At 42.5% G+C, this 20276-nt stretch overlaps 2 protein-coding genes across 3 annotated transcripts; both read right to left on the bottom strand.

Annotated features, from left to right (window-relative positions):
* Positions 1 to 1656: 1656 nt before the first annotated feature.
* On the bottom strand, positions 1657 to 7390 carry LOC118596918 (zinc finger protein interacting with ribonucleoprotein K-like). The gene is made up of 3 exons (XM_036207993.1): positions 7334 to 7390; positions 4929 to 5055; positions 1657 to 3641 (listed from the first exon to the last, which is right to left on the bottom strand). Exons 1-3 carry the CDS (start codon positions 7388 to 7390, stop codon positions 2389 to 2391), a joined length of 1437 nt encoding a protein of 478 aa, XP_036063886.1. The 3' UTR covers positions 1657 to 2388.
* On the bottom strand, positions 5435 to 19202 carry LOC118587011 (zinc finger protein 416-like). Of its 2 annotated transcripts, XM_036192673.1 has the most exons (5): positions 19023 to 19202; positions 14936 to 15065; positions 11464 to 12741; positions 7879 to 8055; positions 5435 to 7372 (listed from the first exon to the last, which is right to left on the bottom strand). In XM_036192673.1, the coding sequence occupies exons 1-4, from the start codon at positions 19053 to 19055 to the stop codon at positions 7916 to 7918; spliced, it is 1581 nt and encodes a 526-aa protein (XP_036048566.1). In that variant the 5' UTR covers positions 19056 to 19202; the 3' UTR covers positions 5435 to 7372; positions 7879 to 7915. The 2 variants fall into 2 exon arrangements, with proteins under 2 accessions (XP_036048566.1, XP_036048476.1); XM_036192583.1 differs by lacking the exons at positions 5435 to 7372; positions 7879 to 8055 and having other exon boundaries at positions 10648 to 12741.
* Positions 19203 to 20276: the final 1074 nt, after the last annotated feature.

Raw genomic sequence — 20276 nt, 5'->3', positions numbered from 1 at the left:
TTGGCAAATAAACACATAAAAATACTTAATATCATGAAACACCAAAACAATTAAGACTACATGTTATTATACACCTATTAAAATGGCTCAAAGCAAACACATTATCCATACCAAATACTAGCAAGAGTGTGGACAAGTGAGTTCACATGCTGTCTACAGCAGTGGATCTGAAACTATGGGTAGTGACCCGTTTGGAGTTGTACATCTCTTTCACAAAGGTCACCCTAAGATCATCAAAAAACAAATATTTACATTACAATCGTAATGGTGGCAAAATTACAATTATGAATAGCAACAAAATAATTTTATGGTTAGTGGTTCCCATAAAGGGCTGCAGCATTAGGAAGGTTGAGAACCAACCACTGGTCTAGACCATTCTAGATCAGTTTGACAATCTCTTAAAAATGGAAACATTCACACATTCTGAATTACTGGCTCAAGAGAAATAAAACATATGCATAATGAGTCATATCCCTTTATCCATTGTAGTCTTGTATGTAACAGCTCAAGAAAGGATTCAATTTAAGTAGCTGAATAGATAAAAAGATCAATGGGTATTGTTGTAGTTATTAAAAAAACAAGCACGGTATAGCAGTATAAAGGATAAGGTACAAAAAAAAAGCAGCAGTGATAAATCTCAAAATAATGATGTATTGTTAAAAATATCTAGGTAAAAAGCAACTTTTGCTTCCATTCACAAACTGTACTCTTATGAGTCAAATATAAACTACTGAACACTTATAAGTCTGGGAAAAAGGAGATCATAAAAGGTTATGAGGTAAATCACAGACAAGGTTATCATCACAAAGATGAGTATACAACTTTTCAAAGAATAAACCATAGAGATGACTGCATTTCATTAATACATCAATAAACTTTTAAAAAGTGACTCAAAATAGAAAACTCAGAACTCCTACTTTCTGGAAACCAAAAGGCATGGTACCCTCCATTTTGATCCTACTCTGTCCTCATGCACAGGTAAGGGCAGCCAGCCCTTTGTTAATGCAAAAAATACTGAGAAACAGTGATGGTGGTCATACCAGACTGCAAATACAGAAGCTGGACTATGATTACAATAGCTATATTCCTGGACTACAGGATCTCCATCTCATTTTCCTATCTCTATAGCAACAGATTTGAGGTAAACAATCAAGAAAGACCATACTATCCCACAAAACCTTAGATTATTATTATTTTTTTTTGACAATGACCTCAGCTATGTACATACACAGAGCTCCAGGTCCTGTGAACACAGCCAAAAACAAAGAATGCTGGGTGCACTTTTACAAGAGGCACATTTACAAGAGGTAGAGGCTGCCTGCAGACTCTACCATACCCATCGTTTGTATGCCAATGATGCTTCACATCTGGATCTGGTCATCTCACGAGTGATACCAGCCTATGGAATAATTGCTATTGAGGCACATTCTTTGTAGACCCTTACAAGCTAGCTCTCCTTGTGTTATGGGCATTATAAGGACATTCTCTGAGAAAAACAGAGCAAATTTATTCCATGTCTACAAGTACAGAAGTGTGTGGCAATAGCAGACCTCTCCTCGAGATGAGCAACCACAGAAAGTTTCCAAGTCATACACTTCGATAACGAAGACCCTGCAGCTCTTGGACAGCAATGTTTTTTTTTTTTTTTTTTTTTTTTTTTTTTTTTTTTTTTCCCTTTTGCTGCCCCTGCAGAGGTATACCAAGTTGAGACATCCACAAAAGCTGTCCATACTTTCCTAGAAAATTCAGTCTGTTTTCCAGCCTTCCACTAGTAAACTGGACTCTAAGAGTAAAGGTAGCTTTCAGAATAAGGCATCTATCTATGTATAAACCAGAGCAATGAGAAGGCAGTGACCAACCATAATTAGAAGACTGGAAACATTCCCGCAACTGTCATGTGACACTGATTAAAACCTTTTTTTTTTTTTTTTTTTTTTTTTAAAGATGCAGGTAAGCAAATTGTAGCTACCTTCAGCAGACAATAGGGTTAATCTTCCTGGTAAAAGCTGAGTTGTAGTCATGCTTTAAACAGTTAAAAACAGAAAACAAATTCTCCATAAATTACTCAACTCAAGAGTTCCTCCAGGCAAGCAGCACTGACAATTTGCCCTTTCCTTAGCATGATGGGGTGATCACTGCATACTGGTTCTGTGGTAGAGAAAGAGGGCTTCTACCACAAATATTCATATATGGCAAGGACCCAGGCTGATCTCCTGAGTAATCTCACACCCCTGGGTGTGGGCAGAATTAAGATCTACCTCAGAAGCCTTTCTAGTGTCATAATACTATAAGTCTAAGGCTTTTCTCAAGTATGAATTTGGAGGAGCTAAATGATGTTTAAGCCTTGGGTTGAAGGCTTATCTACATTTGCTACTTTTATGAGGTGTCTTACGCACTGTGACATTTTTGGTGATGAATGAGACTAGAACATTGGCTAAAAGAATTCCCACATGTGTCACATTCATAAGGCCTTTCTCCAGTGTGAACTACCTGATGCTGAATGAGACCAGACTTTTGGCTAAAGGACTTTCCACATTGGCCACACTCATAGGGCCTTGCTCCTGTGTGAATTCTCCGGTGTTGAATAAGGATAGAGCTTTGACTGAAGGATTTCCCACATTCACTACATGTATAAGGCCTTTCTCCAGTGTGAACTCTCTGATGTTTAATAAGGGTAGCTTTTTGGCTAAAGGATTTCCCACACTGGTTACATTCATAAGGCTTTGCTCCAGTGTGAATTCTCCGGTGTTGGTTAAGAATGGCACTTTGACTAAAGGAATTCCCACACTCACTACATTTGTAAGGCCTTTCTCCAGTGTGAACTCTCTGGTGTTTAACAAGTGTAGCTTTTTGACTAAAGCATTTCCCACACTGGCTACACTCATAAGGTCTTGCTCCAGTATGAATTTTCTGGTGGTCAACAAGACTGGAGTTCTGTCTAAATAATTTTCCACATTCACTGCACTCATAAGGCCTTTCTCCAGTATGGATTCTACGGTGATCATTCAGGTGGGAGGTTTGGCTAAAGAATTTCCCACAATCACTGCACTCCCAAGGCCTTTCTCCAGTGTGGACTCTCTGATGCTGATCAAGCGAATACTTGCCACGGAAGGTTTTCCCACATTTGCTGCACTCATAAAGCTTTTTCCCAGTGGAGGCTTTTGGCTGGTGCACAGGTGTTTGTTTTTGACTGGAAGTCTTCCCACAGGCTCCTGACTTACAACTTTTATGACTGTGAGCGTCTTTCCTACCCTCTTTGCTTTTGCTAGACTTTGGATTGTTAGGAAAGACCTGGGATTTCAGAAGACTCAGTATGTCTGGGAGGTCCTTCTCAACATCCCAACTGGGGAAGGACTTTGCTGACGTATGGAATAGGCATAGTTTCAAGTATGAGGCCTTGTTGGCGTTCTTCAAGAGTTTTTCTGTAAGAGTATGTTTTTGGTGCTGATTAAATTGTGAACGTGCCTCTAAACTATGGTTCTGCCCAGGTAGGTCAGGCAGGAGCAAAATGTTTTGAAGAATTGGGACACACTTTTCACAGAGGTGAGTTTTTGGTGGAGAGAGAGTTGTCTCAGATCTCCAAACCTGTGATGCTCGTGTAGAAACTCTGTGCTCTTCATCTTCTGTTCTATGCCCACAACCTGAAAGAGAATAATTGCTGAAATGCCTGTTGACTATGTTCAGAGGAGGAAGCCCCAGCATCCAGATAAGCCACAGAATGTTTCTACTGAAGACAAGGGAGCTATAAGGGTGGGTTAAGGAAAAAGCTGCATTGCAACATCGGGTTGCTAAAGAGAACAGAACTGTGAAGAACTCACTGAATGAAGGCCACCAAGATGGCATGAACCACAAGGGAAAGAAATCTAACTCTTCTACCCATGGCCTTAAGCTTCTGTAACACAGTGGCTAGACATTCATCATGGAGTAGCATCCAAATCCCTAAGGCTTTCTGCCCAGATTGTAGCAGAATATCATCTGCTAGTGCTAAGTGTAAGCTTGGCAGAAGGCAGGTTGTGTGCAAGCCTAGGGAACTCACTACAACTGAAAATGAATAACAGGTGCTCAGATTTATATGTGAGGTCATGTTGGAATCTATAGAGGAACAGTACAGTACAGAGGAACTGGAGATGCATGGAGACAAGAACAGGGGTACCCAGGTGCCAGAAATCACAGATAAAATAAGAAGTCAGAAAACTACCATGTTTGGGGAAGGAAATATGAAATGAGGCTTGGTTGGTAGCACTTGCACCTAAGCCACAATGGATACAGGATGTTTTGGATGATAACCTGGATGGATTTCTTCCTCTAGCTGTCCCATACCACACCTAGGCCTCTTATGAAGCCAGATTGAGCTTTCAAAAGAAACAGATTCCACCCTCTTACCCCCAATGGGGTCATTACATACGACCACATGAAACAAGGTCCAGAGGAAAGAAATGACATAACAAATGGTCAGCTCTGATAGATTATCTCACAAAAGATCACCGTAGATCCCAGGAAAGGAAACACTAATTTTTAAATATGAAAATGGAGGATCCAGCAAGAATAGGACATGGTTCCAAAAGTACAGCCATGCCAAAGGCAGTCATAAAAAAGCCAGCTAGCTAGTCAAGGAGAAACACTTGTGATGCCAAGGCTCAGGATTTTAGACACCACTAGAGGCAAGAGAAGCAAGATGATACCCATTAATTAGGATGACCCTAGGGTGCCCAACTCCCTTACCACACAATAAGAAGCAGGTGTTAGGGTTACTTAGGGAGTGATCTACTTGGGATAGTAGACATAGCTCAGTGCTACCACACATACCATATACACACCGAAAATGAAGAAATTAACAGCTCTCATGGTCCAGCTGTAGAGAGATCAGTCTGCCTCTTGTGAAAGAGGGCAGAGGGTCTCAAGAGGCTAGGGGAAGGTAAGAGCCTTACCCAGGGAGTTTATAAGTACAAAGTTCTGCAGTGTAACATTGAGATAAAGCAGCCTCTGAGTCTTGTCAAGAAGTCTCCATTCTTCACGTGAGAAGCAAATGGCTACATCCTCAAAAGTGACACAGCCCTGCTATAATAGAGAGAGGTTATTCCATAGTCAACTTCACCCCTATGTTGCCAAGAATACCCACTTATTTACCCATGCTCTCTTCTCCTTCCTCCCCATAGTCCTACCTCAAAGCAATACCAGGTCCCAATGCCACTATATCCCACTATATTCCAGTATTTCCAGTATTGGTGTCATAGCACCAGCAGCAGATATAATGACACCATCCAAACTGACATGTAGGCCTATATCTGTTCTTGTTAAACAATTTCTCAGGGTCCCCCTGATAGTCCCTCTTAGACATACTCAGATATGAGTTCACCTTTCACCCTTACATCCTCACAATCGTCCTGATTGTCATAAGTGGTCCAGGATCCTGCTCCAGAGACCATTTGTTCTTTGCTTCAATCATAGCTACTCAGGATTGCTTGCAGTCTCACACAGCATTCTTCTACGTCTGCCGATCTTCACATTCCCTAGACAATCACAGTCTTACTTTTGTTCTTAATCATTCCTAAGAAATGGTTCAAAACATCAGTGGCTCTCGACCCCATATTTAGTAACTCACAGATGCAGATTTGTGCTCCTAAAATTACCCATCTGCCTGCATGAAATACTGTAGACATATACACAAGAAAGTTTCAGTAAGCCTATAGCATAAAGAATAGTCACTACTTTTGGAGTCTTAGTTTGGGTACTTTAACAACAGACCATCCACTGGGTGGCTAATAAACAGACATGTATTTCTCATAGATCTGAAGGCTTTAAGTCTGATGTCAAGGAGCCATTATTGGCAGTTTCTGGTGAAGATCCTGTTCCATGGTGATAGACCACTGATTTCCATTGGTATTCTCAAATGGTGGGAAAAGCACAAGCTAGTTTCCTGGCATGCTGTTGCAAGGGCACCCACTAATCCCACATAAAAAGGACCTATCCTCATAATCTAATTACCTCTCAAAGGCCACACAAGTTAGAATTCACCAACAGAATTTTGAGGAGATGAAACCTTTCAGTCCTGGCCTTGGGCCACCCTCTTAGTATTGCTGGCACTGTGACTGCCTTATTGCCCCATGCCTTAGAAACTTTGATCATACTCTTCCTCATGTCATCTATCTCTACTTCTCTGTCTACTTCTCTCACAATTGTGTTTCTAATGCCTATCACTTCTACCTAGGTCCCCAAGACTCAGTCATAGCCCCACCTTTCCTGAGTAGCTATCATTAGTACTACTGTGAGAAATAGAACTACTCCTGATTACAGTGCACAGCTACATGTTTGGGCTAAATACTGACCAGCATTTTTTAAGATGTATCCACTCAAGCCACTTCCCAGATTCCAGACATAGAAGGCCACCCACCCATATGATGTGTTCCTTCACTGGTCTTTGAAATAACTTAGAAGTAGCTAAAAATGATTAAAAAATATGCTCAATGAAAATGAACCTGCATTTGATGGAGTTTCCACCCTTCTCGATCTGAAACTCTTAGAGCAGCAGTTCTCAACTTGTGGACTTTGACCCCTTTGAGGGGGCTTAACAACCCTTGTGCAGGGGTTGCCTAAGACCATCAGAAAACATGTAGTTCTGATCTATGATTCATAACAGTAACAAAATTACACTTAGGAAGTAGCCACGAAGATAACTTTATAGTTGGGAGTTACTACACCATGAGGAACTGTATTCATCGATCACAGCATTAGGAAGGTTGAGAACCACTATCCTGGAGGCTGTACCAATATTTGAGTACTAAATTCCCCTCTTTAAAAGCTGAGACCCTAAGCAGCACTAATTACAAAACTAATGTAGACTGCTACCACCTCCTCTACTTTCACCCTGCTCTAGTCACTGTTAACACTCACCTGGATTATTAGAGCAGCATCCTCCAAAGGTTTCTTACCGCCTCCCTCACAACTGGGTTCTCCATGACACAGGGACATGGAGACTGATAGGACGAACATTAGGTCAGCTCCCTCCTCTTTCCTTTTTTAAGTGTCCCATTGTTCTCATCACTCCAAAACAGATACCTAGATCTCAATTCATTCTAGGTCTGAATCCTAACGTGCTTCCTTTCATTCCCACAGAAGAAAACACTTGGGGTGAATCTGTGCATGATGTCAGACTCATCTCCAAACATTTACACATTCCAGTGCTTGAGTCAACCTCATTCTGTTGTCTGTTACCATTAGGAACTACTTCAAAGAACTCCCAATATTGAATGAGGACCCTGTGCTTGGGTTTGTTAAGTGTTCTTTGGCCCGGGACAAGGTCATGAGTAGTGACAGTCTGACACACTCTCCTCACCTGCATGAGGGCCATATCCACTTCTTCAGTAATGGATACCTGTAAGAGAGATATCATGAATGATGGCAGGGATCCAAATCCTTGGGTCTTTCTCTACAGTCTCCCAACATGGAGCAAGGTGACCTGGCGGTGCCTTCATTACATCTGATCCCAAATACTCAGTGCTGAAGGTTACCTGTGGGGCCCTGAGTCATCACTCAACTCGCTTGTGCTATATATTCTCACCAGGACCAGCTTTTTGGAAAACTGAAAGGCTGTATACTTCTTCCCTACAGAAATTCCTATGTCCTAGGGATAAGGATAAAACTCCCCATCTTACTATTACAGGCTTAAAATACTCCAGACTTCAATATCGCTCCAAGAAATTACACAAGCTGGGGCACTGGCTGTCACACACTGCCCCGTCTCGCCACTGTAGCTTTGCAAATAGGGAACCTAAATCACAAACCAGGATTTGGAGAGTAGCGACTTGAGCGGACTCCCTCACTCAGACTTTGTAAGATACTTGGTGCGGGCAAAGGAGCCTCAGATGTCGCAGCACTTACCTAAGCCTGGTGCATGAACGTGGGCACAGTCATCCAACTAAGGCGAGCGCAGATGGCAGGGTGACGGGGACCGGGACTTGGGCAAAGCTGTCGCCGCCAGCGCCCAGTGTGCAATGAATGCTACTTCTAGAACCGCTCCTTCATATTCTTCATCCCCTATCGCTGGACAAAGGGGTCCTGCATATGGTCAACAAAAACGGACCCAAAAAACCGCTAAAACGAGCGCCACAGAATGCAGCCGGAAGTCCCGCCCCATTCTACCAGTTTAAAAAAACCTGGAAAAAAAAAATGACACCGTTCTAAATGCTCATTGGTTCAGTGTTCTTCTCTCTGTGACAAACGCACTCTGGGTAATGTAGTTCCTCTAGTTGTGCATCTGTGGCTGGGTAAGCTGTGGACCCTCACCACCTGGAACAAAGGCTAAGCGGGATGCTGGGAAATGTCGTCATAGACAACAAGCCTCTTCCAGCTATTTGTTTTCTGTTCTGCGTTCTTCCTTCTAATCTTGGGCCACCCCATGTTTTCCGACCAGGGGGCCAACAGAATACTCCAAAGGGCTGCAAGTAAGCTACTCTGGAGGTCAAAGGGGCTATGGTTGTTGAGAGAATGATACTATCTCTGAGGGAGCAAAGAAACTTCTCCACTTTGTGCCCAAATTCTGGACAGACATCCTGATGGAAGTCCATGCCTAGCCTCCAGAACTAGCTGTAGGCACTTAACTCCCCCAATCCACCGCTGGAGACTATCTGTAAGTAGTCTCTTCTAAATTACTAAGTGTGTTATACTTCCATGATTTCTGCTTTCATATCCTGGAGCCGTCTCTTAGTATTCTAACACCCCTGCCCCATCTTTCATGGCACTTGAATTGTCTCTTCCTCACTGTCCCCTCAGAGGATGCATCACAGATCACACATGGCTCTTTAAACTTCAAACAAATGTCGAAAAACTTGAGAGCTAGCTGACTTTCCTGAATATCACAAGGAGTATAGATTACCTCTCTAAAGAAACAAGACCTGTGTGGAGCCCACAAGTTCCTCATAGCTCCCCCTCTTCTGAGGGTGCAGCCCTTTGTAAACAGACCCAGCCAGCCACCTACAGAAGTGGCCAGCTGTAGCCACCAACTGGTCATAAACTAAGGTTAAATGTAACCACAGTCTACGACAAAGATGAACAGAGTTTAAGCAATTCTGAAATTTTTAGCTTGTGAACAAGTTCTTTGTTTTTCTTGTATTTGTATATTTAGCATCCTTCAATCTCTGGACGGAACAAATAGCTTAACTTGTCCCTCATGATGATATACAGCATGTAATTCCAGTGTAGGACACTGGAGGCAAGAGAATCACTATTTCCAGGCCAGCCTGGCTAGATAGCAAAACCCTAAGTCAAACATAACAACAAAATATCAACAAATACCAACAGCAAAAAGCCAAATCAACAGGTTGAAAAGTGTTGAAGGCAATATGGCCAGCTTGAGCATGGTGAGCATGGAGAGCATGGCTCTGGCAGGTCTTGCTCCTCTCTCCCATACACTCTGCCTTGCTAAAAACCATTATACTCCTTAAAGCTTGCCCCGCCCCAAGGTCTATTCATTTATTTGGCCACTTTCATCTCTTGATGCGGACTACCAAGGTCCAGCTATCAAAGTACTTAAGTCTAACAATCAGAAGCCCCTTTGGCTCACCTAATTAATATGTCCAATTAAAATTAAACATCTCATCCTAACTGGGGGGGTGTTCTATTTTTCCTTTATAAACTGCCATTTTCTTAGGTGCCATGCCCACCTCCCCTTTACACAGAGACAGTCCTTTGTCCCCCTAGGGACAAATATCCCTGCCCCCTTCCCCCTTCTCTCTCTTCCTCTATCTCCTGTGTTTGTCTCTTATTTCCAGCCTTCTAACCCTCTGGGGCAAATAAATCTCCTTTGTGCTGAGAACTTGGCCTCGGGGGTCCTTAGTTGATCTTTCAGTGCAAGTGTCCTGTCCAAGTGACTCAGTTGGTCTAAACTTCTTCCAGGTAGTTGGCCTGGATTCTGCTTCTACTCAGCTACTCGGGTCTCAATCTTCTTTGCAGCTTGGCTTGTTTACTCCTAGGAAGAAGGAGCCTAGGGAAAATGCTCAGTTACAAGGATTTTCTGAAACTATTTTGACTTGTCTTAGCTTCCTTCCTGCGTTAGGATGGAATGCTACAATCTCACAGTTAACAGTTACACAGCAGAGCTGTACATACATTCCAAAACAGTATGAGGCTGTAGACACAAAAGAAGGCACAGTCACTGGACTTGTGATGAGTTTTTGCAGTAGGCAGAGTTCACTTGTTTTGCTGTAAAGCTCTTCCACTTCCCGTTTACCCCACCCGGTATTATATTTCCAATTAGGGATCATACCTGGTAACCATTATATGTAAAGTTCTGGATAGGCAGACATGTAACTTCTTACACAGCAGGTGAAAACCTCCCCTTTACAGTGTCAGGCACTACAAATTAGCATACAAGAGCTGAACAAATGCATGCTATCATCAGAAGGACAGAAAAAAATAAACTCTCTTCAGTGACCCTGGTTTCACCAAAATGGAAGCATCGAGGTCACAAATTAAAACCACAAAGCTCTATATGCCTAGGTCTTAGAAGAAAATAAGACAAAAGAAATGAAAAATATTTTTGACTCTGCTGTACCTACAAGACAAAGTGACTGGATCAACAAAAGCTGTTGATCCATACAGAGTTCAATTTTGTCTCCTACAATTGAGAAGAAGAATCCCAAAGACTACAGGTAGATTCAACAGTAAACATGTTTATTAATGCACAGACTAGAGGTTGGTAAATGGAAGGCTGGAAAAATTAACCACAGTGTCAGTGTAAGACAACAGTTTCCATAAAGAAGGGAAGATAATGCTGGAAAACTCCAGCACACTGAAGTCTGGTTACTCCTGGTAAAACATGACAGATGCACGTTTCAACCACTCAGGAAAAAACAAAATAAAACAAAACAACACAACACAAAACAAAACAAAACATGCTCCTCTTAAGGCTTTGCTCAGGATTTCATCCAGATATTTGCCTTTCTTTGGTATGTTGAGGATACCAATGCACAATGAGCAAGCTGATAAAAATGTAAGATCGTTTCTACCACAGAAAATGGCTTGAATATAACTCAGACAAGAGCCCAAATCACATCAGCATGTATGGAGCAGTTCCTGTAAACCCCATCCATTCCTGAACTCCCAAAGAATACAAACACCCTGGATGTTTGAAAGTATAAGGTTCAACTTCAGTTCAATTATAAAAGTTAATACTGAGGGGAAAAAAAAAGAAAGAAAAGGAAAAGGAAATGAGAACATCCCCTGCAGGTCCATGTCTTCTTGGGCACAGTATGAACTTCCAAGACCTAAAGGATATTAGACCTTGGACTGAAGCTATTTCTGCATGCTATGTTCATGAAGCCTCTCCAAGGTGTGAGATTTTTCGGTGGAGAAAGAGGGTAGACTGTTGAGGAAAAGATTTCCCACATTTACCACACTCATATGGCCTCTCACGTGTGTGAACTACGTGGTGTTGAAAGAGGTGACACTTTTGGACAAAAGACTTACCACACTGGCCACACTTAAAAGGCTTTAATCCAGTATGAAGTTTCTGGTGTTGCATAAGACCATTGCTTTCTTGAAAAAACTTCCCACATTCTTTGCACTCAAATGGCTTCTCTCCAGTGTGAGATCTCTGGTGTCGAACAAGCTTAGATTTATAAATGAATGCTTTCCCACAACAGCTGCACACATGAGGCTTTTCTGCAGTGTGAGTTTTGTGGTGTTTGTTGGAAGTGTCTCTTTGGCTAAAAGATTTCTCATTCTCATCACACCCATAAGGCCTTGCTCCAGTGTGAATCCTCTGGTGTTCAAGCAGACTATGGCTGTGTGTGAAGAATTTCCCACATTCATCACATTCATAACGCTTTTCAGCTGCATGAATTCTCTGGTGCCGAACAAGAGTTGATTTGCATCCGAAGGATTTCCCACATTCAACACACTCATAGGGTCTTTCTCCAGTGTGGATTCGGTGGTGTTCAGTAAGGTTGGAAATTTGCCTAAAGGATTTTCCACATTCATCACACACGTAGGGTTTTTCTCCTGTATGAACTCTATAATGTTTAATGAGGGTATCTCTTTGGGTAAATGATTTCCCACATTCACCACACTCATAAGGCTTTTCACCTGTGTGAATTCTGAGGTGGTTATTTAGGTGGGAGGTCTGTCTAAAAGACTTTCCACATTCATTGCATTTGTAAGACTTTTCTCTACCAGGGACTCCGTTGGGATGAGTAAAAGAGCTTTTATGGTGGTGGACTTTCCCACATTTAGTAGACTCAGAAAGTCTTTTTCCAGCATTGGATCTTGGGTGGTGATCCTGAGTGTGTTTAAGGTTAGAGGCGTCTCTGTGTTCACTCTGCTTGGAATATCCTATTCTAGTTTGAAAGCCCTTTCCACATTCAGTGATTAGGTTTGGTTGCTCACAAATGGGAATGGTCTGTAGAGGGATAATTTCCAATGCATCTGGGAAGTTGTTTCTAACTTCTGCAGAGGGAAAGGTCTTTTGTGACCCACGGATTCTGCAATTCTTCACCAGTGAGGCCATATATGAGTTTCTTTTCAAGGTATTTTCTGTGTTGGGATGATTCTGTTCCTGGGAAAGGTTTGATTTCTGCCTAAGTTGATGAACCAGGTGCAACATGCCTTTCAAGACTGGCAAATATATATCACATGGGTGAGACTCTTGGTTAGCTGGACTTGCTTTTGGGGTCCTGACCAGTGACAATCCTTCTACAGAAACCTGATCAAAAGGTAGCTTTCCGTTCTCCATTCCTTGCCAGCAATCTGAAAACAGAGAAATTAATTATTATCAAACATATTTATTATGGTGAAGGTGTATTATTCATGCTTTAAAATATTTTCTGTAAAAATCATTTATATATTTTATTACTTTTTATTTTATTTTTCTGATAAGTTCTCACATATCTCAAGCTCATCTCAAACACATCACAAAGTCTTTGTTTACCTTGAATTTCTGATCCTCCAACATATATGCTTGTAAAGCTAGGCATGTAGCTTTTAAAACTAAGCTACACTCACAGCCCAGTAGGTAATGTGAGGTTTGGTTTTGTTTTGTTTTAATTTTTATGTTTTATTTTTTTCTTGGTGCCAGGAATCACCCCAGGGCAACATTTCTCAACCTGAGGGTTGCAACCCCTTTGAGGACTGTATTGCTGATAGCCTGTGTATAAGATATTTACATTACAATTCATAATAGTAGATAAATTACAATTTTGAAGTAGCAATGAAATAATTTTATGGTTGGGGTCAACACAAGAGTAACTGTATTAAAGGGTCACAGTATTAGGAATACTGAGATCCATGGTCCTAGAGCTTTACACATCTTAGGTTTAGTACTCAACCAATGGGCAGTATAGCAACAACTTGACTTTTAGATATCTTCAAAACTTTGCTAAAAGCAAGGCATGATGGCATGTGTTTGCTAGCCTAGCTATCTTGGAGACTGAGGCAGAACTGTTTTAGCTCAGGCATTCAGGCTTAGCCTGGGCAACACAGCATGACTGGTGAGTGGGATTTTCTTTATTGCTGCTGGCTGGGGAGAGACTAGAGTCTTCCTCTAAGCAAGGCAATTCTTCAGCAATAACAAAAGGCTTCAGGGGGCCTATAGCCTTTACATGCAAATGAAGCAATCAACATCTCATGCTCCCTGCCACGTTTTCTGTCTCTAGGACAATTCATGATGGAATGAATATTCCTCTCTCTAATCATCCTGAGCTCAGGGAACAGACAAGGCCAAATGCCCCACAAACCTGCTGTCATTATTTAAACTGCTCAATCCTACACTGTTTGCCATGTTCTGCTTTTCCTGGAGAAACTCAATTGGTGGTTGTGATTTATTGTTTTTCCTTTCTTACTTTTGCCCCCTGAATACCAGGTACTTCTCATGGGAACACCAACTGTCTTATATCAGTGTCCCCAACCTCTCTGTGCTATTACTCAGTCACTTCTCTAGTAAAAATCCTGCAGGTACATTTTAAAACAAGAAAAGGAAAGTCTTGTGATTCACATAGCAAGGCATGAGGCCATGGTGTATTGATGTGAGGAAGAGGGAGCTACATGTGAGGTAAGGAAGGGGCTGTCAGGGAGTGTTAGGTCAATATCACAAAAGATGGAAGCCTCATGAGACAAAGGACACAAGGTTGAATTATATCACAAACATTAGAGGCAACTTATTCCTCAATCAATAGCATTCAGTAAGACCTTATTGTTTGGGGTCTTCAATACAAGAATTCTGTATTGAAGGTTAATGATATCTCAGATGTGTTCAAGGAATATTTAAGCATTTATGGATACTTCACAATGAATGTATATGAGTACTGGAAAATGCCACACAGGAGGTGGTATGGAGCAACAGGTAACAAGTCTCCCTATCTCACTGGGCAACTCAACAAGGTCAATTGTCCTCTGGGATTACACTGCACTAAAAAGCATCTAGGGATATCTCCATGCCCCTTGTCATGAATCTACATGGAACCTGCATGAAGCAAGTCCTAAAAGAAACATAAGACAGAGCAGATGAGTCTCCCAAGAGACTCAGCTTATTACATGCCCAGGATGGAAAATAACATACTCACAGGAGATTTTTGGCAACATCTCATAGCCCTATGTAAATATTGATCATGACAATGCCTGTCATTTCTCACTCTGGCAGTCATGGGGAGCTATCATTTAGGAAGAGGTGCAGAAATTAGGAAATGAAGCCCCACATATCTAGGTTACAGAAATTATAAAAGGAAGCAGAAGAACAAGAAACTTACTTTACTGATACAGGGTACCTGATGCCCAGACTCTTCTGGCAAAGTTCTGAACAGTGCATACAGCTAATCTCTCCAAATATGAGAAGATAATAGAGAAATTAACAGAACCCCAAATCTTGCTCTGGAAATTGCAAAGGTATCTGTACTGGAAAAAAATGGATACTGACAAGTACATGGATGGGCTGGATATGGGGCCTTACCCAATGAAGTTACAAGTGCAAAGTTCTCTAGCATCACATGAAGATACAGCTGCCTCTGAGCCTCATCAAGGAGCCTCCACTCTTCCTTGGAGAAGAAGATGGCCACATCCTCAAAAGTCACAAAGTCCTGCTACAATGGGAACAGACCTTTCCATTATCAACTCTCTTAGGATCCCAAGTTCATCATCCTCCTCCTCCCCCAAGTCATTCTTTCCCTGAATACCCTTTCCTAATATCAACCATAGAGGAGATAATTGGTGACACTAATGCTCACTCTCATGATGCTCCCATTCATGACTATGTTCTCTGAAAGCACCAACTGTGGGAAATACAACATGGGATAACACTTCAACTCTGGTCAAGGTATAGACAGCCCACAGCCAGTTTCCAAGGGTTTTTAAAACTGTACCTTTCTGATACAAAAAGTTTGGAGCTTATCTACCATTCTGAAGTTCTCAAGGATATCCCCATGGATCCACACCCCCTCCATCCATGTATCACTTCACTTTTTGTCATATTTCTCAGAAGCCCTCCTTCCCACTTCTACCTCCACCTTGATCCCTTTCCATAGACCTTTTTCTGTTCCTCTCACATTACTCAGATCATGATACACAGAGAATCAGAACTCACACTCTTCAAATGCCTCTCCTCCAAAATATTAGGCAAAGCCTCTGTGCAGCCTGCTCATTGGTGGGTTTGTTCTGTCTCTCTGGGGCAAAGTTAATCAGCTCCACTGTGTCATGGCCTCACAGCCCCTCCCTCTCAGAGCTGCAAGATAAACTTATGATCCAACTGAGGACCTGGCTCCTTGGTACTTAAGTGGTATGGAATTTCCTGCCAGCCCCTCCAGAATTTGTAAACCAGAGGTCCCCTTATTTCAGAGGATTTCTGTGCAGGCTTGTCCCCATAATGCTATGCAGAGTAGATGTTACTTCTACCCCTTTACCATCTTTACAACTATCTCTTCATGCTGTCCTTCTCTATGTCTTAAAGGAAAGCTTCTCTTTCCCTTTAAGGCCCAACTAATGCTGCCCCTGGTGAGAGCTGCCATCCTGTCTGATACTCTCCCATCTCACAGCCCTTCTATGAACCCATGACCCCAAGGTTCCCTCCCCAGAAGTTCTGAAGGATGACTGGTCTCAGCTTCCTTCTCCACAGACCTGCAATCCCTAACCTGCAGTCTGCACAGAGGGGCCTTAGCAGCTTGATACAGGATCCCTCTGATGGTCCACATAGCCAGAGGCAGCCCCAGTTCTGTTCTCAAGCCCTCTGGATTAGTCTATTTTCATTAACATAACACATACAAGGCAAGCTTCTTTATAAAGAAAAGAACTATATTTTGGTTTGTGGCTCTGAAAGTGCAAGGTCTCTTTGGTGACAACCTTCTTGCTGCAGGGTCCTGATGCAAGAAAGAAACATGATAAGAAGCAAGAACAAAGGAGGGCATGTGTGTGTGATCTTTTTTATAAAGACACCAGGATTCAGCCATGGGTGAGGAGGACAACACTAATGAGTTAATTTTATCCTACTCACTCCTCAAAGATTCTGTCTCTAAACACCTCAGGCACGTAAGTTTTTACCCTTTTAATACCTAACACTGAGTATTATATTTCAATACATGAAGTCATGGGGCTGGGCACGCAACCACACAGAAAACCACAGGAGACTCTGCTTGACTGTTTCACATCTCAACCTTAGCCACTCAGGAAAACCCGCTGACCTCAAACACACATCACTTCGTTCAACTTTTTTGAACCTGATGTACCTTCTTCAGTTGCTGCCTTCCTCTTCTCCTGACCCCATTCCATGGCCTGACACAGTGCCCTTCTACAGGAGGCCCTTTGACTCTCTCAACTAACACCTGTGTCCCTGAATGTATGGCCTGTCTGAACCTCCTCAAACACACTAAGGGTAACTACAGAATTCTACTACATGTAAAGCATGCTGGATAAACACTAATCTTAGCTTTAGGCCTTGGTTTCTCTTAGTACTTCACACTTATCTTATCCCCTAATTTCTGACAACTTGGTACATATCATACCTTCCCCAAGGCCACGTCTGTACCTGTGATTTTCACAATGACTACCCAGGTACCCAAACATAACCCACCAGTGCTCCCCGCCCTCTTTCCCAAGTGTACTAATATGACTACGTAAACTACAAAAACTCCCCCTAATGGTTACCCAAATTACACCCTAGCACAAATACTTCTAACACTACCTTCTGAATGACTCCATCCTGAATTTGAATCCACTCTCAACATAGTTCTAGGCTGTGCAGTTAACCACTCATTTGGTATGCCCAAATTAGGTGTTTTGAAACATCTCAGATTCTAAGCATATCCCCAAACCAAACTCCAATGTTAACTGCATCTCCCAACCTCACACCAGTGTTGGCAGTGCCTCTGAGCTTCTAGTTACTAAACATGAACACCACACGTTTACAGCTCTAGCTCCCAGTTTTCTCTCTCACCATCATCACCAGTAAACCTGACATTCCTTACCTAAACAACACACAACCTAGAGCCCAACAGCAACCGCCTCTGTGACTACGGTAGCTTTTTCCTCAATTATCTCATCCTTTTGTACCGACCAGAAGTGTAACCTGGGTCAGAGAAGCTCCCAAAGGAGGGGTTCTGAACAGAGCATCTAAGAAAGCCACTGCAGATCTGACGACTATGCCCTAGCTTTTGGGTCCCAAGAGAAATAAAAACTAATCTGCTCCACCTTCATCCATTGATTTATCCAGTATGTAACAGCAGGGAAGTCTTCCCTTTACATGAATTATTAAGAAATGTCTTGTTCAGCCCAGTCAGAACATCAACAGACCAAGGTAAAGGCACTAGCCAAATCTGGCTTGGTGAAACAGTGAGACTACTTAGATCAGTGTTTTACAATCTTTCTAATGCTGTGACCCTTCAATACAGTTCCTCATGCTGTGGTGACCCCCAACCATAAATTTATTTTTGTTCTTCGTTACAACTTCATAACTGTAATTTTGCTACTGTTATAAATTATAACACAAATATCTGTGTTTTCCTATGGTCTTGGGCGACCTCTGTGAAAGGGTCGTTCCACGCTCATCATGGGTTGCTAACCACAGGTTGAGAACCACTGCTCTAGTACTCCACAAGACCAAGGACAGATGTGGTGAGCTCGGTTCAGCAGTGGTGAAGAATTAATGGTGATCCTCTCCCCTGTCTTCTACCAATAAAAAAGGAATGTTAAGTGGCCTAATAGGCTTACCACTGCCATGGTGTCTCTCTATCACTGTACTGTTTTACTCATTTCACTGTTTCGATTAAGGGACCAATGTATTTTGTAAGTCACCATATCAATCTCTGCTCCATAAAGGCCAATAACCGTAATACACCCAGAAGTTATTTAAGAGGTAACACTTTCACACCTCATTTGCCCTGGTTTCCAGCAGATAAGAACCAGTCCATATAGCCCCCAAGCCAAGATTAGGGCTCCTGTACTTAAGAGTCTGTTCAGGTCAGCAGGCCAAACTTAGACACAGATTCCAGAACACAATCCCCAAGACAAAGAATGGCAGTGTCGCCAGTGAGGCCGTAGAATGGTCATACGAATTTCTCAGCATAGGTAGGTGGTAAGAAGCCACTACCCATGGTCGGGGATCCAAGAGCACATCACATGCCTTCTCTTTTCTCTGCTTTCCCAGCTCAGCCCATAAGCCAGGTGACCTGGAAAGAACTTCATGATGGACATCACGCTTGGTCCTCCAATTCCCAGTGCTCGTACTTCCTATAAGAATTTGCACATGGTTCCAACTTTTCCTGGGTTTCACCTTGCCCTTTTCCAAACGGTTCTACCTCTGGATACAATGAGTAGAACACTTCAAAAAAGCTGAAATCTGACTGTGTGCTCATTCAGCTCACAACACTGGCTACCAGCCTCCTGCCGTGAATGCTCTCAGCTCAGCACTCTCCCACAGCTCTGACACTGGACTTGGAAATGGGGGCCCATCTGTGGGTCGTGCACTGTTTTGAACCCAGGGATTTCTATTCTGCAGCTGGTCCTGCACTAAGCTTTAAGGTGGAACAAAACCCAAAGGATGCAGCACTTACCTGAGCCAGGTTGCTCCAAGTGGCCACCGCCATCGGATTCTGCCGATGCAGCAGGAACCGCAAAACCGGTGCAGCTTCTTAGTCCAGCCAGAAGGGAGAGGTGGCAACGCACGCTCCTCTGAAGCCCAAACCCGCACAGCTGGCAGTGCAGGAACAGCACGCTAAACACAGCTTTCAGAACTACTGTTACGCAAGTGGGAAAGCAAGTTCCGTGGTGACCACACTGACCCACAGACGTTGGCCTATGAGCATTCATTGGCCTTGGCGAACTGCATTCTGGACAGCGTAGTTTTCAGAGGCACTAGGCTTGTGCTATTGGTAACCAAGGCAACTCCTGCCAAAGTAACTTCTACTACCTCACAAGAGAAGGAACCAGGTTTTGCTAGTCCCTCCCTCCCTCCCTCCCTCCCTCCCTCCCTCCCTCCCTCCCTCCCTTCTTTTTTCCTCTATCCATCTCTTTCTCCTTTACATTCATTCTTTCCCTCCTTACTTTCTTCTTTCTGTTGATCAGTAAAATTTTACATACTTACAGAGTACAGTGTGATATTTCAATACATGTATACACTTGTATTAGTTAGAATTTCTATTGTGATAAAATACCCAGACCAAAATAAGTATATAAATAAAATAATAGAAAGAAACTTGGGGAGGAAAACACTTATTTAATTTTCTACTTCCAGGTAGAAGTCCATCACTGAAGGAAGTCATGGCAGGAACTCTAAGTCTGGCAGAAACCTGGAAGCAGGGAATGGAGCAGGGGCCATGCAGGAGTGTTGCTTACTGCCTTGATCCACATGACTTGCTCAGCTTGCTTTCTTACTGCATCCAGGACCATGTGTATAAGAGCAGCACTGCCCACAAGGAGCTGGGCCCTCACACATCAATCATTAATCAAGTAAATGCTCCCACAGGCTTGTCTACAGACCAATCTTATGCAGGATTTTTTTTTCAATTAAGATTCCCTCTTCCCAAATAATTCTAGATTGTGTTAAACTGACATGAAACTAGCCAGCACAAAACTTATTATAAGAAAATAGAGTAATCAGTCTCTCCGTTTCTTTATTATTTTATTTATCCCATTTCTTTAGAGACTAGGTTTCAGTTATTGCAGGCTGGACTGAAACTTGCTACGCTACAGAGGATGACCTTGATCCTCTTGCCTCCGTGACATGAGTGTTGAGGTTATAATTTTGTGTCACCATGCTCAGTTTGTACAGTGGGGTTGAACTCAGAGCTTTGGGCATAGTAGGCAAA

The sequence above is a fragment of the Onychomys torridus genome, chromosome 1 (genome assembly GCF_903995425.1).
Source record: "Onychomys torridus chromosome 1, mOncTor1.1, whole genome shotgun sequence".
In the NCBI taxonomy this organism is placed as follows: domain Eukaryota; kingdom Metazoa; phylum Chordata; class Mammalia; order Rodentia; family Cricetidae; genus Onychomys; species Onychomys torridus.
This window is presented reverse-complemented; position numbering and strand designations above follow the sequence as displayed.

What these genes read in the sequence shown, in the direction of transcription:
- LOC118596918 (XM_036207993.1), bottom strand. Translation starts at nt 7,390, where the DNA reads ATGATATCTCTCTTACAGGTATCCATTACTGAAGAAGTGGATATGGCC. An exon ending in TGGATATGGCCCTCATGCAG is followed by an intron (nt 5,056 to 7,333) that starts GTGAGGAGAGTG and finishes CTATTATAGCAG; the next exon opens with GGCTGTGTCACTTTTGAGGA. An exon ending in TGTACTTATAAACTCCCTGG is followed by an intron (nt 3,642 to 4,928) that starts GTAAGGCTCTTA and finishes ATTCTCTTTCAG; the next exon opens with GTTGTGGGCATAGAACAGAA.
- LOC118587011 (XM_036192583.1), bottom strand. Translation starts at nt 19,055, where the DNA reads ATGGCGGTGGCCACTTGGAGCAACCTGGCTCAG. An exon ending in CTTGGAGCAACCTGGCTCAG is followed by an intron (nt 15,066 to 19,022) that starts GTAAGTGCTGCA and finishes TTCCCATTGTAG; the next exon opens with CAGGACTTTGTGACTTTTGA. An exon ending in TGCACTTGTAACTTCATTGG is followed by an intron (nt 12,742 to 14,935) that starts GTAAGGCCCCAT and finishes CTCTGTTTTCAG; the next exon opens with ATTGCTGGCAAGGAATGGAG.